This window comes from Sceloporus occidentalis, unplaced genomic scaffold, assembly GCF_023333645.1.
Source record: "Sceloporus occidentalis isolate IW3139 unplaced genomic scaffold, rSceOcc1.0.p SCAF_19, whole genome shotgun sequence".
NCBI lineage: Eukaryota > Metazoa > Chordata > Lepidosauria > Squamata > Phrynosomatidae > Sceloporus > Sceloporus occidentalis.
In genome coordinates, this window is record NW_028316999.1 from 12,775,912 (window position 1) to 12,795,933 (window position 20,022).

General features: G+C 42.9%; 4 protein-coding genes and 1 pseudogene across 4 annotated transcripts; all 5 read right to left on the reverse strand.

Annotated features, from left to right (window-relative positions):
- Positions 1 to 202: 202 nt before the first annotated feature.
- LOC149302456 (protein kinase C delta type-like) lies at positions 203 to 1,627 on the reverse strand. The gene has a single exon (XM_089482545.1). The coding sequence runs from the start codon at positions 1,625 to 1,627 to the stop codon at positions 203 to 205; it is 1,425 nt and encodes a 474-aa protein (XP_089338671.1).
- Positions 1,628 to 4,254: 2,627 nt separating this feature from the next.
- Positions 4,255 to 5,679, reverse strand: LOC149302457 (protein kinase C delta type-like). Its single transcript, XM_089482546.1, has one exon. The coding sequence runs from the start codon at positions 5,677 to 5,679 to the stop codon at positions 4,255 to 4,257; it is 1,425 nt and encodes a 474-aa protein (XP_089338672.1).
- Positions 5,680 to 8,305: 2,626 nt separating this feature from the next.
- LOC149302458 (protein kinase C delta type pseudogene) lies at positions 8,306 to 9,172 on the reverse strand (annotated as a pseudogene).
- A 3,185-nt stretch (positions 9,173 to 12,357) lies between these two features.
- On the reverse strand, positions 12,358 to 13,782 carry LOC149302459 (protein kinase C delta type-like). The gene has a single exon (XM_089482548.1). It carries the CDS (start codon positions 13,780 to 13,782, stop codon positions 12,358 to 12,360), a length of 1,425 nt encoding a protein of 474 aa, XP_089338674.1.
- Positions 13,783 to 16,408: 2,626 nt separating this feature from the next.
- Positions 16,409 to 17,833, reverse strand: LOC149302460 (protein kinase C delta type-like). The gene has a single exon (XM_089482549.1). It carries the CDS (start codon positions 17,831 to 17,833, stop codon positions 16,409 to 16,411), a length of 1,425 nt encoding a protein of 474 aa, XP_089338675.1.
- Between the last annotated feature and the right edge of the window lie 2,189 nt (positions 17,834 to 20,022).

Sequence of the window (20,022 nt, forward strand, 5' to 3'; positions counted from 1 at the left end):
CTAGCTGGCCCTTACATATTCTAAAACCTATATAACATGGGGATTATAAATGCTTTGCAAATTGAACTAAGTACACTTGTTATGAAAACCAAATATTTGGTAAAGCAAACCACTAGGCTCAAGGATCGAATGAATTTTTGTTTATTGTCTGAGCATATGTGAAGAATCTGTCGTCTGAGCATGTCTGTTAAATGTGATCTGTTCACTTGAGAGAGATCATCCAATCTGGACTGACAAAGGAAAGGCCAAACAAGAACTGGTTGTTGCAAAGATGAGGGCATTTCTGGGTGACCTCCAGACATGGTGGCATGCGCTGGAGAGATTTCCGATTGTGCTTTGATCTTAAAGTCCAGTGCCGTGGAGGGGCTATCTGGCACTTTTCTAAATCTCCCCACTTGATGTTTTTAAAGAATGGGTGCTGCCTGATGTCACCTGTATTTCCAAGACGATGCTCAGGATCCTTTTTCAGGAGTTCTTTCAAGATGGCCACAGCTCGTTTGCTCAACCCTTTGTGGTAATGAGGGTCATCGTGAATAATTGAACGGGCCGTAGCTTTCTTACAGTTTCCACAACGGAAAGGAAATAGTCCCTCATTGAGCATGCGGAACAGCATCACTCCGAAGGACCACCAGTCCACAGCAGCTCCATATCCCTTGCCCAAATGTATCTCTGGGGCCATGTACAAGAAAGTCCCACAGCGTCCCGTTGTCAGTGTGGCTCCAAAAATATCTTCTGCGACAAGGCCAAAATCACTTATTTTGGCATGCCCTCTACCATCAAGTAAGATGTTGTCTGGTTTCAGGTCCCTATGGATAATGCCGCGGGAATGAAGGTATTGGAGGCCACAGGCTATTTCTGCTGAATAAAACCTTGCTGTCCTCTCCTTCATGCAGCCCACTCTGCGCATGTACTGTTCAAGGCTCCCTGCAGGCATGTATTCCATGATAAAGAAGACACGGGTTTCTGTCTGGAAGGCAGCGTACCCGTGGCAGAGAAACGGGCTGTTCCTAGCCAACTCCAATGTCCTCTTCTCTGGTAATATATGCTTTGTGGCTTTTTTCGTAACCATTTTAACTGCTACCATGGAATCCTTTCCAGTGAATGAAGCCAACATGACTTTCCCAAATGCCCCCTGTCCTAGCTCAAACTGAAACCTAAGGCTGGACAGTGAAATGGGGAGGGAGTCTCTAGAGCTCTTCACACTTAGACAATCTTCTCCTGATCTATTTGGCTCCTCATATCTATGTATTTTCTTCTCAGGGGCACTGCTGTTTGCACTGATTTTGTGCCGTTTCCTCACATTCCTTCTTGCATCCTTTACAGAATGTTTTGTTTGCGCTGGACTATTTGCCCTGCTTTGGCACTGGATGTTCCCCTTTTCAGTACAACTGCAGCTTTCCTTTTCTCTTCTTCCCCCATTGCTCTTTTGGGGTACTGAGAGTCCTTTGTCCAAGGTCACCCTGTATTCATCTCTTCTCCTCCACCTTACTGCATTAAGTAAAGCATTTCCCGCCCTTCTGAAAAATGCACAGATTGTGCTTGGGCGGCGTTTCTGTGTTCTCCACCTTGGCAAACAGAAGAAGCTACATTCTTCCATAGCTTGTGGTGGGTTCCCACTATTTTCCATCTTGCTATTTCACAAAACTGGCTATAACACTTTTAACTTGCTATCAAAAGCACCTTGTAAGTGTGAAGCGCTGAACTGCACTGAGGCGTGGGGGAGTGGCCTGGAACTATAAACAGTGATGTCACTGGCCTTTATGATGTCATAATGCATAGATCAGGCAAAGGCAGTTTTGTTTAGATGTACGCCAGTGCTATTTAAAACCTCACTTTTCTAATTTAGGTGTTGATTTTTTTGAAAAAAAAAAATGTTTTTAATTGTAAGCAATGTGTGCTTTGTATAGGTTTTACCGGAGATATTATAGTTTGATGCCAACGTAAAATTTTATATGTATCCCAACTTTCTGTGTAGCAAACCATTACATTTTTTTTTCTGTGGTTACAATAAAAGGTTATAAGCTCCTCATTTCATTGCATACCTATATCAGATGGGGAGGAATTTTGTTGGCCATCCAACAAAATGTCCCTGAGTCTTGATGTGTTTTTGATTAAAGATGAAATGCTATTTATCATACAATGTAAAGTGGTCTTAAAGGTGTTATTCTAGGGCTGTTATTAATGTGAATGGTATAGTGGGTGAGCCTCTGCAGTCCTTTCATATCAGTACTGCTCATATGGGATAGTGCATGTCTTAGCAATGGGCACATACCTAAGCAGTTTGCATCGTCATAAGTGTGCTAGACTTGGTTTAGAATCAGTGCGGCTGTGGGGTTCCGTACATTACTTCAGCCAAGGACAGCAGTCCCTTATCAATGTGCTTAAAGATGACTATGGACACTTATTTTTCATACCAAATGTATTTGCCTACTTTGTTGACCCACTAGGCAACCCTAAACACTGGCTCCAACTTGTGTGAGCCAATGTAAGCATAGAAATAAGAATAAATAATATAGCAGCTGAATGTCAGTTATTGCGGCTTCTTGACATTGTTCTTGTTAGTTTTTCTGCATAGAGGAAACTCTCCCTGGCTGTGTTAAAATGTCACTTGAAGATGACTATTGGTGCATTCCATGTGCTGCCAGCCACCTAATTCACACAAATGATGCGGCCCATCCTGAAAATAAGTGTGTATTGCCAGGACTGCCTGGACTTTCCAAACACACATGGATGATGCCGCAAATGCCACTTTCAAGATTAAAATAACAATGGTACAGGAAGAATAGAAATAATGTGCACAAATAGAAGCTGGCGATCATAATATATAACACATACTTGTGTGCTTCAAGGACCCTTTCTGTGTGTTCTAGTTGGTTTTAATGCTTTTGTGACAAACTGCTGTATTTTATATAAGGGGTGCAGCCCTGCTAAAAAGAGGTTCCTGCATGTACAGCAAGCTAGTCTTTTCAATTTGCATAGGAAATGAGAGAATGGGACGGGGAAAATCAAAGAGCAAGGGGGGGGGAATAAAGAGAAAGGGAAGCGGCAGGGAAAAAGACGAGAAGTAAAGAGAATCTGGTCCTGGGACCAGTCCTTATTTATACAACCTGGGCAAGTCATATGTATGCAATATGGGTGCTGGGCAAGTTCTATTTGTGAAATCTGGGTGCCAGGGCTGTCATTTGGGGTGTGCGACCTCTGATCCATGACTGCAACCTTTCCTACATTGTTTATTTGACCTATATCTTCAATGCTGAGTTTGCATGTGGTTTACAGTTGATCTATGCCTGCAAGGCTGTGTTTCCATGTGTTTATTTGATCTAAACCTGAACCACATGAGGTGAAGAGAAGTGTGGTACAGTGAAGGAGGGGACCAGAACACCTAAGTGCCTGAACACCTAAGGTTGGCACTGATCGTGACTCACGTTTTGGGTTACACGCCAGGATCGCACCATTGATTTACTATGCTCCTCTCCTGCCCTGCACATGTAGTGTGGGGACGTCTTACGCGGACTCGCGCTAGGGTCAGCAGGAGGAAAGACTACACTGACTCTGACGGTCTCCTCCTAGACTGCAGAGTCAGCAAGTACGTTTGTTTGTTGGCTTGGGTTGGGTTTGGGGCCAAATTGCATGCTAAGAAGTGCGTGCGTGTGTGTGTGTGTGTGTGGGGGGGGTCAATCAATATTAAAACTGTCCTGAGCATACATTTAACACGCAATCCACTTTCACTGAAACTTTTAGATGACTCATTCAGTCAAGGCTGAAATTACTTTAAACTGATTAACTTCTCATTTCTCAGGCTTGATTTGACCAATTAGTTTTTTTCCCCAATTATGGGCCCTTCAGGCTCCCCACAGATTCAGCCCTTTTCTATTGGCATTTTTTCCTCTTATTTCTATGACTTATGTACACCATCAATTTGTTAAAGGATTGTGTTTATCCTGGAATACACAGATCATCTTAAGTTCCATTCCATATATTTTTACAAAATTGTATATTTAAACTTAGGTCAAAGCTTTATTTACATCGCAGGTACCCTAAGTCACAAGGGTCTAGCTGGCCCTTACATATTCTAAAACCTATATAACATGGGGATTATAAATGCTTTGCAAATTGAACTAAGTACACTTGTTATGAAAACCAAATATTTGGTAAAGCAAACCACTAGGCTCAAGGATCGAATGAATTTTTGTTTATTGTCTGAGCATATGTGAAGAATCTGTCGTCTGAGCATGTCTGTTAAATGTGATCTGTTCACTTGAGAGAGATCATCCAATCTGGACTGACAAAGGAAAGGCCAAACAAGAACTGGTTGTTGCAAAGATGAGGGCATTTCTGGGTGACCTCCAGACATGGTGGCATGCGCTGGAGAGATTTCCGATTGTGCTTTGATCTTAAAGTCCAGTGCCGTGGAGGGGCTATCTGGCACTTTTCTAAATCTCCCCACTTGATGTTTTTAAAGAATGGGTGCTGCCTGATGTCACCTGTATTTCCAAGACGATGCTCAGGATCCTTTTTCAGGAGTTCTTTCAAGATGGCCACAGCTCGTTTGCTCAACCCTTTGTGGTAATGAGGGTCATCGTGAATAATTGAACGGGCCGTAGCTTTCTTACAGTTTCCACAACGGAAAGGAAATAGTCCCTCATTGAGCATGCGGAACAGCATCACTCCGAAGGACCACCAGTCCACAGCAGCTCCATATCCCTTGCCCAAATGTATCTCTGGGGCCATGTACAAGAAAGTCCCACAGCGTCCCGTTGTCAGTGTGGCTCCAAAAATATCTTCTGCGACAAGGCCAAAATCACTTATTTTGGCATGCCCTCTACCATCAAGTAAGATGTTGTCTGGTTTCAGGTCCCTATGGATAATGCCGCGGGAATGAAGGTATTGGAGGCCACAGGCTATTTCTGCTGAATAAAACCTTGCTGTCCTCTCCTTCATGCAGCCCACTCTGCGCATGTACTGTTCAAGGCTCCCTGCAGGCATGTATTCCATGATAAAGAAGACACGGGTTTCTGTCTGGAAGGCAGCGTACCCGTGGCAGAGAAACGGGCTGTTCCTAGCCAACTCCAATGTCCTCTTCTCTGGTAATATATGCTTTGTGGCTTTTTTCGTAACCATTTTAACTGCTACCATGGAATCCTTTCCAGTGAATGAAGCCAACATGACTTTCCCAAATGCCCCCTGTCCTAGCTCAAACTGAAACCTAAGGCTGGACAGTGAAATGGGGAGGGAGTCTCTAGAGCTCTTCACACTTAGACAATCTTCTCCTGATCTATTTGGCTCCTCATATCTATGTATTTTCTTCTCAGGGGCACTGCTGTTTGCACTGATTTTGTGCCGTTTCCTCACATTCCTTCTTGCATCCTTTACAGAATGTTTTGTTTGCGCTGGACTATTTGCCCTGCTTTGGCACTGGATGTTCCCCTTTTCAGTACAACTGCAGCTTTCCTTTTCTCTTCTTCCCCCATTGCTCTTTTGGGGTACTGAGAGTCCTTTGTCCAAGGTCACCCTGTATTCATCTCTTCTCCTCCACCTTACTGCATTAAGTAAAGCATTTCCCGCCCTTCTGAAAAATGCACAGATTGTGCTTGGGCGGCGTTTCTGTGTTCTCCACCTTGGCAAACAGAAGAAGCTACATTCTTCCATAGCTTGTGGTGGGTTCCCACTATTTTCCATCTTGCTATTTCACAAAACTGGCTATAACACTTTTAACTTGCTATCAAAAGCACCTTGTAAGTGTGAAGCGCTGAACTGCACTGAGGCGTGGGGGAGTGGCCTGGAACTATAAACAGTGATGTCACTGGCCTTTATGATGTCATAATGCATAGATCAGGCAAAGGCAGTTTTGTTTAGATGTACGCCAGTGCTATTTAAAACCTCACTTTTCTAATTTAGGTGTTGATTTTTTTGAAAAAAAATTTTTTTTTTAATTGTAAGCAATGTGTGCTTTGTATAGGTTTTACCGGAGATATTATAGTTTGATGCCAACGTAAAATTTTATATGTATCCCAACTTTCTGTGTAGCAAACCATTACATTTTTTTTTCTGTGGTTACAATAAAAGATTATAAGCTCCTCATTTCATTGCATACCTATATCAGATGGGGAGGAATTTTGTTGGCCATCCAACAAAATGTCCCTGAGTCTTGATGTGTTTTTGATTAAAGATGAAATGCTATTTATCATACAATGTAAAGTGGTCTTAAAGGTGTTATTCTAGGGCTGTTATTAATGTGAATGGTATAGTGGGTGAGCCTCTGCAGTCCTTTCATATCAGTACTGCTCATATGGGATAGTGCATGTCTTAGCAATGGGCACATACCTAAGCAGTTTGCATCGTCATAAGTGTGCTAGACTTGGTTTAGAATCAGTGCGGCTGTGGGGTTCCGTACATTACTTCAGCCAAGGACAGCAGTCCCTTATCAATGTGCTTAAAGATGACTATGGACACTTATTTTTCATACCAAATGTATTTGCCTACTTTGTTGACCCACTAGGCAACCCTAAACACTGGCTCCAACTTGTGTGAGCCAATGTAAGCATAGAAATAAGAATAAATAATATAGCAGCTGAATGTCAGTTATTGCGGCTTCTTGACATTGTTCTTGTTAGTTTTTCTGCATAGAGGAAACTCTCCCTGGCTGTGTTAAAATGTCACTTGAAGATGACTATTGGTGCATTCCATGTGCTGCCAGCCACCTAATTCACACAAATGATGCGGCCCATCCTGAAAATAAGTGTGTATTGCCAGGACTGCCTGGACTTTCCAAACACACATGGATGATGCCGCAAATGCCACTTTCAAGATTAAAATAACAATGGTACAGGAAGAATAGAAATAATGTGCACAAATAGAAGCTGGCGATCATAATATATAACACATACTTGTGTGCTTCAAGGACCCTTTCTGTGTGTTCTAGTTGGTTTTAATGCTTTTGTGACAAACTGCTGTATTTTATATAAGGGGTGCAGCCCTGCTAAAAAGAGTTTCCTGCATGTACAGCAAGCTAGTCTTTTCAATTTGCATAGGAAATGAGAGAATGGGACGGGGAAAATCAAAGAGCAAGGGGGGGGGAATAAAGAGAAAGGGAAGCGGCAGGGAAAAAGACGAGAAGTAAAGAGAATCTGGTCCTGGGACCAGTCCTTATTTATACAACCTGGGCAAGTCATATGTATGCAATATGGGTGCTGGGCAAGTTCTATTTGTGAAATCTGGGTGCCAGGGCTGTCATTTGGGGTGTGCGACCTCTGATCCATGACTGCAACCTTTCCTACATTGTTTATTTGACCTATATCTTCAATGCTGAGTTTGCATGTGGTTTACAGTTGATCTATGCCTGCAAGGCTGTGTTTCCATGTGTTTATTTGATCTAAACCTGAACCACATGAGGTGAAGAGAAGTGTGGTACAGTGAAGGAGGGGACCAGAACACCAAAGTGCCTGAACACCTAAGGTTGGCACTGATCGTGACTCACGTTTTGGGTTACACGCCAGGATCGCACCATTGATTTACTATGCTCCTCTCCTGCCCTGCACATGTAGTGTGGGGACGTCTTACGCGGACTCGCGCTAGGGTCAGCAGGAGGAAAGACTACACTGACTCTGACGGTCTCCTCCTAGACTGCAGAGTCAGCAAGTACGTTTGTTTGTTGGCTTGGGTTGGGTTTGGGGCCAAATTGCATGCTAAGAAGTGCGTGCGTGTGTGTGTGTGTGGGGGGGGGGTCAATCAATATTAAAACTGTCCTGAGCATACATTTAACACGCAATCCACTTTCACTGAAACTTTTAGATGACTCATTCAGTCAAGGCTGAAATTACTTTAAACTGATTAACTTCTCATTTCTCAGGCTTGATTTGACCAATTTAGTTTTTTTCCCCAATTATGGGCCCTTCAGGCTCCCCACAGATTCAGCCCTTTTCTATTGGCATTTTTTCCTCTTATTTCTATGACTTATGTACACCATCAATTTGTTAAAGGATTGTGTTTATCCTGGAATACACAGATCATCTTAAGTTCCATTCCATATATTTTTACAAAATTGTATATTTAAACTTAGGTCAAAGCTTTATTTACATCGCAGGTACCCTAAGTCACAAGGGTCTAGCTGGCCCTTACATATTCTAAAACCTATATAACATGGGGATTATAAATGCTTTGCAAATTGAACTAAGTACACTTGTTATGAAAACCAAATATTTGGTAAAGCAAACCACTAGGCTCAAGGATCGAATGAATTTTTGTTTATTGTCTGAGCATATGTGAAGAATCTGTCGTCTGAGCATGTCTGTTAAATGTGATCTGTTCACTTGAGAGAGATCATCCAATCTGGACTGACAAAGGAAAGGCCAAACAAGAACTGGTTGTTGCAAAGATGAGGGCATTTCTGGCTGACCTCCAGACATGGTGGCATGCGCTGGAGAGATTTCCGATTGTGCTTTGATCTTAAAGTCCAGTGCCGTGGAGGGGCTATCTGGCACTTTTCTAAATCTCCCCACTTGATGTTTTTAAAGAATGGGTGCTGCCTGATGTCACCTGTATTTCCAAGACGATGCTCAGGATCCTTTTTCAGGAGTTCTTTCAAGATGGCCACAGCTCGTTTGCTCAACCCTTTGTGGTAATGAGGGTCATCGTGAATAATTGAACGGGCCGTAGCTTTCTTACAGTTTCCACAACGGAAAGGAAATAGTCCCTCATTGAGCATGCGGAACAGCATCACTCCGAAGGACCACCAGTCCACAGCAGCTCCATATCCCTTGCCCAAATGTATCTCTGGGGCCATGTACAAGAAAGTCCCACAGCGTCCCGTTGTCAGTGTGGCTCCAAAAATATCTTCTGCGACAAGGCCAAAATCACTTATTTTGGCATGCCCTCTACCATCAAGTAAGATGTTGTCTGGTTTCAGGTCCCTATGGATAATGCCGCGGGAATGAAGGTATTGGAGGCCACAGGCTATTTCTGCTGAATAAAACCTTGCTGTCCTCTCCTTCATGCAGCCCACTCTGCGCATGTACTGTTCAAGGCTCCCTGCAGGCATGTATTCCATGATAAAGAAGACACGGGTTTCTGTCTGGAAGGCAGCGTACCCGTGGCAGAGAAACGGGCTGTTCCTAGCCAACTCCAATGTCCTCTTCTCTGGTAATATATGCTTTGTGGCTTTTTTCGTAACCATTTTAACTGCTACCATGGAATCCTTTCCAGTGAATGAAGCCAACATGACTTTCCCAAATGCCCCCTGTCCTAGCTCAAACTGAAACCTAAGGCTGGACAGTGAAATGGGGAGGGAGTCTCTAGAGCTCTTCACACTTAGACAATCTTCTCCTGATCTATTTGGCTCCTCATATCTATGTATTTTCTTCTCAGGGGCACTGCTGTTTGCACTGATTTTGTGCCGTTTTCTCACATTCCTTCTTGCATCCTTTACAGAATGTTTTGTTTGCGCTGGACTATTTGCCCTGCTTTGGCACTGGATGTTCCCCTTTTCAGTACAACTGCAGCTTTCCTTTTCTCTTCTTCCCCCATTGCTCTTTTGGGGTACTGAGAGTCCTTTGTCCAAGGTCACCCTGTATTCATCTCTTCTCCTCCACCTTACTGCATTAAGTAAAGCATTTCCCGCCCTTCTGAAAAATGCACAGATTGTGCTTGGGCGGCGTTTCTGTGTTCTCCACCTTGGCAAACAGAAGAAGCTACATTCTTCCATAGCTTGTGGTGGGTTCCCACTATTTTCCATCTTGCTATTTCACAAAACTGGCTATAACACTTTTAACTTGCTATCAAAAGCACCTTGTAAGTGTGAAGCGCTGAACTGCACTGAGGCGTGGGGGAGTGGCCTGGAACTATAAACAGTGATGTCACTGGCCTTTATGATGTCATAATGCATAGATCAGGCAAAGGCAGTTTTGTTTAGATGTACGCCAGTGCTATTTAAAACCTCACTTTTCTAATTTAGGTGTTGATTTTTTTGAAAAAAAATTTTTTTTTTAATTGTAAGCAATGTGTGCTTTGTATAGGTTTTACCGGAGATATTATAGTTTGATGCCAACGTAAAATTTTATATGTATCCCAACTTTCTGTGTAGCAAACCATTACATTTTTTTTTCTGTGGTTACAATAAAAGGTTATAAGCTCCTCATTTCATTGCATACCTATATCAGATGGGGAGGAATTTTGTTGGCCATCCAACAAAATGTCCCTGAGTCTTGATGTGTTTTTGATTAAAGATGAAATGCTATTTATCATACAATGTAAAGTGGTCTTAAAGGTGTTATTCTAGGGCTGTTATTAATGTGAATGGTATAGTGGGTGAGCCTCTGCAGTCCTTTCATATCAGTACTGCTCATATGGGATAGTGCATGTCTTAGCAATGGGCACATACCTAAGCAGTTTGCATCGTCATAAGTGTGCTAGACTTGGTTTAGAATCAGTGCGGCTGTGGGGTTCCGTACATTACTTCAGCCAAGGACAGCAGTCCCTTATCAATGTGCTTAAAGATGACTATGGACACTTATTTTTCATACCAAATGTATTTGCCTACTTTGTTGACCCACTAGGCAACCCTAAACACTGGCTCCAACTTGTGTGAGCCAATGTAAGCATAGAAATAAGAATAAATAATATAGCAGCTGAATGTCAGTTATTGCGGCTTCTTGACATTGTTCTTGTTAGTTTTTCTGCATAGAGGAAACTCTCCCTGGCTGTGTTAAAATGTCACTTGAAGATGACTATTGGTGCATTCCATGTGCTGCCAGCCACCTAATTCACACAAATGATGCGGCCCATCCTGAAAATAAGTGTGTATTGCCAGGACTGCCTGGACTTTCCAAACACACATGGATGATGCCGCAAATGCCACTTTCAAGATTAAAATAACAATGGTACAGGAAGAATAGAAATAATGTGCACAAATAGAAGCTGGCGATCATAATATATAACACATACTTGTGTGCTTCAAGGACCCTTTCTGTGTGTTCTAGTTGGTTTTAATGCTTTTGTGACAAACTGCTGTATTTTATATAAGGGGTGCAGCCCTGCTAAAAAGAGTTTCCTGCATGTACAGCAAGCTAGTCTTTTCAATTTGCATAGGAAATGAGAGAATGGGACGGGGAAAATCAAAGAGCAAGGGGGGGGGAATAAAGAGAAAGGGAAGCGGCAGGGAAAAAGACGAGAAGTAAAGAGAATCTGGTCCTGGGACCAGTCCTTATTTATACAACCTGGGCAAGTCATATGTATGCAATATGGGTGCTGGGCAAGTTCTATTTGCGAAATCTGGGTGCCAGGGCTGTCATTTGGGGTGTGCGACCTCTGATCCATGACTGCAACCTTTCCTACATTGTTTATTTGACCTATATCTTCAATGCTGAGTTTGCATGTGGTTTACAGTTGATCTATGCCTGCAAGGCTGTGTTTCCATGTGTTTATTTGATCTAAACCTGAACCACATGAGGTGAAGAGAAGTGTGGTACAGTGAAGGAGGGGACCAGAACACCAAAGTGCCTGAACACCTAAGGTTGGCACTGATCGTGACTCACGTTTTGGGTTACACGCCAGGATCGCACCATTGATTTACTATGCTCCTCTCCTGCCCTGCACATGTAGTGTGGGGACGTCTTACGCGGACTCGCGCTAGGGTCAGCAGGAGGAAAGACTACACTGACTCTGACGGTCTCCTCCTAGACTGCAGAGTCAGCAAGTACGTTTGTTTGTTGGCTTGGGTTGGGTTTGGGGCCAAATTGCATGCTAAGAAGTGCGTGCGTGTGTGTGTGTGTGGGGGGGGGGGTCAATCAATATTAAAACTGTCCTGAGCATACATTTAACACGCAATCCACTTTCACTGAAACTTTTAGATGACTCATTCAGTCAAGGCTGAAATTACTTTAAACTGATTAACTTCTCATTTCTCAGGCTTGATTTGACCAATTTAGTTTTTTTCCCCAATTATGGGCCCTTCAGGCTCCCCACAGATTCAGCCCTTTTCTATTGGCATTTTTTCCTCTTATTTCTATGACTTATGTACACCATCAATTTGTTAAAGGATTGTGTTTATCCTGGAATACACAGATCATCTTAAGTTCCATTCCATATATTTTTACAAAATTGTATATTTAAACTTAGGTCAAAGCTTTATTTACATCGCAGGTACCCTAAGTCACAAGGGTCTAGCTGGCCCTTACATATTCTAAAACCTATATAACATGGGGATTATAAATGCTTTGCAAATTGAACTAAGTACACTTGTTATGAAAACCAAATATTTGGTAAAGCAAACCACTAGGCTCAAGGATCGAATGAATTTTTGTTTATTGTCTGAGCATATGTGAAGAATCTGTCGTCTGAGCATGTCTGTTAAATGTGATCTGTTCACTTGAGAGAGATCATCCAATCTGGACTGACAAAGGAAAGGCCAAACAAGAACTGGTTGTTGCAAAGATGAGGGCATTTCTGGCTGACCTCCAGACATGGTGGCATGCGCTGGAGAGATTTCCGATTGTGCTTTGATCTTAAAGTCCAGTGCCGTGGAGGGGCTATCTGGCACTTTTCTAAATCTCCCCACTTGATGTTTTTAAAGAATGGGTGCTGCCTGATGTCACCTGTATTTCCAAGACGATGCTCAGGATCCTTTTTCAGGAGTTCTTTCAAGATGGCCACAGCTCGTTTGCTCAACCCTTTGTGGTAATGAGGGTCATCGTGAATAATTGAACGGGCCGTAGCTTTCTTACAGTTTCCACAACGGAAAGGAAATAGTCCCTCATTGAGCATGCGGAACAGCATCACTCCGAAGGACCACCAGTCCACAGCAGCTCCATATCCCTTGCCCAAATGTATCTCTGGGGCCATGTACAAGAAAGTCCCACAGCGTCCCGTTGTCAGTGTGGCTCCAAAAATATCTTCTGCGACAAGGCCAAAATCACTTATTTTGGCATGCCCTCTACCATCAAGTAAGATGTTGTCTGGTTTCAGGTCCCTATGGATAATGCCGCGGGAATGAAGGTATTGGAGGCCACAGGCTATTTCTGCTGAATAAAACCTTGCTGTCCTCTCCTTCATGCAGCCCACTCTGCGCATGTACTGTTCAAGGCTCCCTGCAGGCATGTATTCCATGATAAAGAAGACACGGGTTTCTGTCTGGAAGGCAGCGTACCCGTGGCAGAGAAACGGGCTGTTCCTAGCCAACTCCAATGTCCTCTTCTCTGGTAATATATGCTTTGTGGCTTTTTTCGTAACCATTTTAACTGCTACCATGGAATCCTTTCCAGTGAATGAAGCCAACATGACTTTCCCAAATGCCCCCTGTCCTAGCTCAAACTGAAACCTAAGGCTGGACAGTGAAATGGGGAGGGAGTCTCTAGAGCTCTTCACACTTAGACAATCTTCTCCTGATCTATTTGGCTCCTCATATCTATGTATTTTCTTCTCAGGGGCACTGCTGTTTGCACTGATTTTGTGCCGTTTCCTCACATTCCTTCTTGCATCCTTTACAGAATGTTTTGTTTGCGCTGGACTATTTGCCCTGCTTTGGCACTGGATGTTCCCCTTTTCAGTACAACTGCAGCTTTCCTTTTCTCTTCTTCCCCCATTGCTCTTTTGGGGTACTGAGAGTCCTTTGTCCAAGGTCACCCTGTATTCATCTCTTCTCCTCCACCTTACTGCATTAAGTAAAGCATTTCCCGCCCTTCTGAAAAATGCACAGATTGTGCTTGGGCGGCGTTTCTGTGTTCTCCACCTTGGCAAACAGAAGAAGCTACATTCTTCCATAGCTTGTGGTGGGTTCCCACTATTTTCCATCTTGCTATTTCACAAAACTGGCTATAACACTTTTAACTTGCTATCAAAAGCACCTTGTAAGTGTGAAGCGCTGAACTGCACTGAGGCGTGGGGGAGTGGCCTGGAACTATAAACAGTGATGTCACTGGCCTTTATGATGTCATAATGCATAGATCAGGCAAAGGCAGTTTTGTTTAGATGTACGCCAGTGCTATTTAAAACCTCACTTTTCTAATTTAGGTGTTGATTTTTTTGAAAAAAAAAAATGTTTTTAATTGTAAGCAATGTGTGCTTTGTATAGGTTTTACCGGAGATATTATAGTTTGATGCCAACGTAAAATTTTATATGTATCCCAACTTTCTGTGTAGCAAACCATTACATTTTTTTTTCTGTGGTTACAATAAAAGGTTATAAGCTCCTCATTTCATTGCATACCTATATCAGATGGGGAGGAATTTTGTTGGCCATCCAACAAAATGTCCCTGAGTCTTGATGTGTTTTTGATTAAAGATGAAATGCTATTTATCATACAATGTAAAGTGGTCTTAAAGGTGTTATTCTAGGGCTGTTATTAATGTGAATGGTATAGTGGGTGAGCCTCTGCAGTCCTTTCATATCAGTACTGCTCATATGGGATAGTGCATGTCTTAGCAATGGGCACATACCTAAGCAGTTTGCATCGTCATAAGTGTGCTAGACTTGGTTTAGAATCAGTGCGGCTGTGGGGTTCCGTACATTACTTCAGCCAAGGACAGCAGTCCCTTATCAATGTGCTTAAAGATGACTATGGACACTTATTTTTCATACCAAATGTATTTGCCTACTTTGTTGACCCACTAGGCAACCCTAAACACTGGCTCCAACTTGTGTGAGCCAATGTAAGCATAGAAATAAGAATAAATAATATAGCAGCTGAATGTCAGTTATTGCGGCTTCTTGACATTGTTCTTGTTAGTTTTTCTGCATAGAGGAAACTCTCCCTGGCTGTGTTAAAATGTCACTTGAAGATGACTATTGGTGCATTCCATGTGCTGCCAGCCACCTAATTCACACAAATGATGCGGCCCATCCTGAAAATAAGTGTGTATTGCCAGGACTGCCTGGACTTTCCAAACACACATGGATGATGCCGCAAATGCCACTTTCAAGATTAAAATAACAATGGTACAGGAAGAATAGAAATAATGTGCACAAATAGAAGCTGGCGATCATAATATATAACACATACTTGTGTGCTTCAAGGACCCTTTCTGTGTGTTCTAGTTGGTTTTAATGCTTTTGTGACAAACTGCTGTATTTTATATAAGGGGTGCAGCCCTGCTAAAAAGAGTTTCCTGCATGTACAGCAAGCTAGTCTTTTCAATTTGCATAGGAAATGAGAGAATGGGACGGGGAAAATCAAAGAGCAAGGGGGGGGGAATAAAGAGAAAGGGAAGCGGCAGGGAAAAAGACGAGAAGTAAAGAGAATCTGGTCCTGGGACCAGTCCTTATTTATACAACCTGGGCAAGTCATATGTATGCAATATGGGTGCTGGGCAAGTTCTATTTGCGAAATCTGGGTGCCAGGGCTGTCATTTGGGGTGTGCGACCTCTGATCCATGACTGCAACCTTTCCTACATTGTTTATTTGACCTATATCTTCAATGCTGAGTTTGCATGTGGTTTACAGTTGATCTATGCCTGCAAGGCTGTGTTTCCATGTGTTTATTTGATCTAAACCTGAACCACATGAGGTGAAGAGAAGTGTGGTACAGTGAAGGAGGGGACCAGAACACCTAAGTGCCTGAACACCTAAGGTTGGCACTGATCGTGACTCACGTTTTGGGTTACACGCCAGGATCGCACCATTGATTTACTATGCTCCTCTCCTGCCCTGCACATGTAGTGTGGGGACGTCTTACGCGGACTCGCGCTAGGGTCAGCAGGAGGAAAGACTACACTGACTCTGACGGTCTCCTCCTAGACTGCAGAGTCAGCAAGTACGTTTGTTTGTTGGCTTGGGTTGGGTTTGGGGCCAAATTGCATGCTAAGAAGTGCGTGCGTGTGTGTGTGTGTGTGGGGGGGGGTCAATCAATATTAAAACTGTCCTGAGCATACATTTAACACGCAATCCACTTTCACTGAAACTTTTAGATGACTCATTCAGTCAAGGCTGAAATTACTTTAAACTGATTAACTTCTCATTTCTCAGGCTTGATTTGACCAATTAGTTTTTTTCCCCAATTATGGGCCCTTCAGGCTCCCCACAGATTCAGCCCTTTTCTATTGGCATTTTTTCCTCTTATTTCTATGACTTATGTACACCATCAATTTGTTAAAGGATTGTGTTTATCCTGGAATACACAGATCATCTTAAGTTCCATTCCATATATTTTTACAAAATTGTATATTTAAACTTAGGTCAAAGCTTTATTTACATCGCAGGTACCCTAAGTCACAAGGGTCTAGCTGGCCCTTACATATTCTAAAACCTATATAACATGGGGATTATAAATGCTTTGCAAATTGAACTAAGTACACTTGTTATGAAAACCAAATATTTGGTAAAGCAAACCACTAGGCTCAAGGATCGAATGAATTTTTGTTTATTGTCTGAGCATATGTGAAGAATCTGTCGTCTGAGCATGTCTGTTAAATGTGATCTGTTCACTTGAGAGAGATCATCCAATCTGGACTGACAAAGGAAAGGCCAAACAAGAACTGGTTGTTGCAAAGATGAGGGCATTTCTGGGTGACCTCCAGACATGGTGGCATGCGCTGGAGAGATTTCCGATTGTGCTTTGATCTTAAAGTCCAGTGCCGTGGAGGGGCTATCTGGCACTTTTCTAAATCTCCCCACTTGATGTTTTTAAAGAATGGGTGCTGCCTGATGTCACCTGTATTTCCAAGACGATGCTCAGGATCCTTTTTCAGGAGTTCTTTCAAGATGGCCACAGCTCGTTTGCTCAACCCTTTGTGGTAATGAGGGTCATCGTGAATAATTGAACGGGCCGTAGCTTTCTTACAGTTTCCACAACGGAAAGGAAATAGTCCCTCATTGAGCATGCGGAACAGCATCACTCCGAAGGACCACCAGTCCACAGCAGCTCCATATCCCTTGCCCAAATGTATCTCTGGGGCCATGTACAAGAAAGTCCCACAGCGTCCCGTTGTCAGTGTGGCTCCAAAAATATCTTCTGCGACAAGGCCAAAATCACTTATTTTGGCATGCCCTCTACCATCAAGTAAGATGTTGTCTGGTTTCAGGTCCCTATGGATAATGCCGCGGGAATGAAGGTATTGGAGGCCACAGGCTATTTCTGCTGAATAAAACCTTGCTGTCCTCTCCTTCATGCAGCCCACTCTGCGCATGTACTGTTCAAGGCTCCCTGCAGGCATGTATTCCATGATAAAGAAGACACGGGTTTCTGTCTGGAAGGCAGCGTACCCGTGGCAGAGAAACGGGCTGTTCCTAGCCAACTCCAATGTCCTCTTCTCTGGTAATATATGCTTTGTGGCTTTTTTCGTAACCATTTTAACTGCTACCATGGAATCCTTTCCAGTGAATGAAGCCAACATGACTTTCCCAAATGCCCCCTGTCCTAGCTCAAACTGAAACCTAAGGCTGGACAGTGAAATGGGGAGGGAGTCTCTAGAGCTCTTCACACTTAGACAATCTTCTCCTGATCTATTTGGCTCCTCATATCTATGTATTTTCTTCTCAGGGGCACTGCTGTTTGCACTGATTTTGTGCCGTTTCCTCACATTCCTTCTTGCATCCTTTACAGAATGTTTTGTTTGCGCTGGACTATTTGCCCTGCTTTGGCACTGGATGTTCCCCTTTTCAGTACAACTGCAGCTTTCCTTTTCTCTTCTTCCCCCATTGCTCTTTTGGGGTACTGAGAGTCCTTTGTCCAAGGTCACCCTGTATTCATCTCTTCTCCTCCACCTTACTGCATTAAGTAAAGCATTTCCCGCCCTTCTGAAAAATGCACAGATTGTGCTTGGGCGGCGTTTCTGTGTTCTCCACCTTGGCAAACAGAAGAAGCTACATTCTTCCATAGCTTGTGGTGGGTTCCCACTATTTTCCATCTTGCTATTTCACAAAACTGGCTATAACACTTTTAACTTGCTATCAAAAGCACCTTGTAAGTGTGAAGCGCTGAACTGCACTGAGGCGTGGGGGAGTGGCCTGGAACTATAAACAGTGATGTCACTGGCCTTTATGATGTCATAATGCATAGATCAGGCAAAGGCAGTTTTGTTTAGATGTACGCCAGTGCTATTTAAAACCTCACTTTTCTAATTTAGGTGTTGATTTTTTTGAAAAAAAAAAATGTTTTTAATTGTAAGCAATGTGTGCTTTGTATAGGTTTTACCGGAGATATTATAGTTTGATGCCAACGTAAAATTTTATATGTATCCCAACTTTCTGTGTAGCAAACCATTACATTTTTTTTTCTGTGGTTACAATAAAAGGTTATAAGCTCCTCATTTCATTGCATACCTATATCAGATGGGGAGGAATTTTGTTGGCCATCCAACAAAATGTCCCTGAGTCTTGATGTGTTTTTGATTAAAGATGAAATGCTATTTATCATACAATGTAAAGTGGTCTTAAAGGTGTTATTCTAGGGCTGTTATTAATGTGAATGGTATAGTGGGTGAGCCTCTGCAGTCCTTTCATATCAGTACTGCTCATATGGGATAGTGCATGTCTTAGCAATGGGCACATACCTAAGCAGTTTGCATCGTCATAAGTGTGCTAGACTTGGTTTAGAATCAGTGCGGCTGTGGGGTTCCGTACATTACTTCAGCCAAGGACAGCAGTCCCTTATCAATGTGCTTAAAGATGACTATGGACACTTATTTTTCATACCAAATGTATTTGCCTACTTTGTTGACCCACTAGGCAACCCTAAACACTGGCTCCAACTTGTGTGAGCCAATGTAAGCATAGAAATAAGAATAAATAATATAGCAGCTGAATGTCAGTTATTGCGGCTTCTTGACATTGTTCTTGTTAGTTTTTCTGCATAGAGGAAACTCTCCCTGGCTGTGTTAAAATGTCACTTGAAGATGACTATTGGTGCATTCCATGTGCTGCCAGCCACCTAATTCACACAAATGATGCGGCCCATCCTGAAAATAAGTGTGTATTGCCAGGACTGCCTGGACTTTCCAAACACACATGGATGATGCCGCAAATGCCACTTTCAAGATTAAAATAACAATGGTACAGGAAGAATAGAAATAATGTGCACAAATAGAAGCTGGCGATCATAATATATAACACATACTTGTGTGCTTCAAGGACCCTTTCTGTGTGTTCTAGTTGGTTTTAATGCTTTTGTGACAAACTGCTGTATTTTATATAAGGGGTGCAGCCCTGCTAAAAAGAGGTTCCTGCATGTACAGCAAGCTAGTCTTTTCAATTTGCATAGGAAATGAGAGAATGGGACGGGGAAAATCAAAGAGCAAGGGGGGGGGGATAAAGAGAAGGGGAAGCGGCAGGGAAAAAGACGAGAAGTAAAGAGAATCTGGTCCTGGGACCAGTCCTTATTTATACAACCTGGGCAAGTCATATGTATGCAATATGGGTGCTGGGCAAGTTCTATTTGTGAAATCTGGGTGCCAGGGCTGTCATTTGGGGTGTGCGACCTCTGATCCATGACTGCAACCTTTCCTACATTGTTTATTTGACCTATATCTTCAATGCTGAGTTTGCATGTGGTTTACAGTTGATCTATGCCTGCAAGGCTGTGTTTCCATGTGTTTATTTGATCTAAACCTGAACCACATGAGGTGAAGAGAAGTGTGGTACAGTGAAGGAGGGGACCAGAACACCTAAGTGCCTGAACACCTAAGGTTGGCACTGATCGTGACTCACGTTTTGGGTTACACGCCAGGATCGCACCATTGATTTACTATGCTCCTCTCCTGCCCTGCACATGTAGTGTGGGGACGTCTTACGCGGACTCGCGCTAGGGTCAGCAGGAGGAAAGACTACACTGACTCTGACGGTCTCCTCCTAGACTGCAGAGTCAGCAAGTACGTTTGTTTGTTGGCTTGGGTTGGGTTTGGGGCCAAATTGCATGCTAAGAAGTGCGTGCGTGTGTGTGTGTGTGTGTGGGGGGGGTCAATCAATATTAAAACTGTCCTGAGCATACATTTAACACGCAATCCACTTTCACTGAAACTTTTAGATGACTCATTCAGTCAAGGCTGAAATTACTTTAAACTGATTAACTTCTCATTTCTCAGGCTTGATTTGACCAATT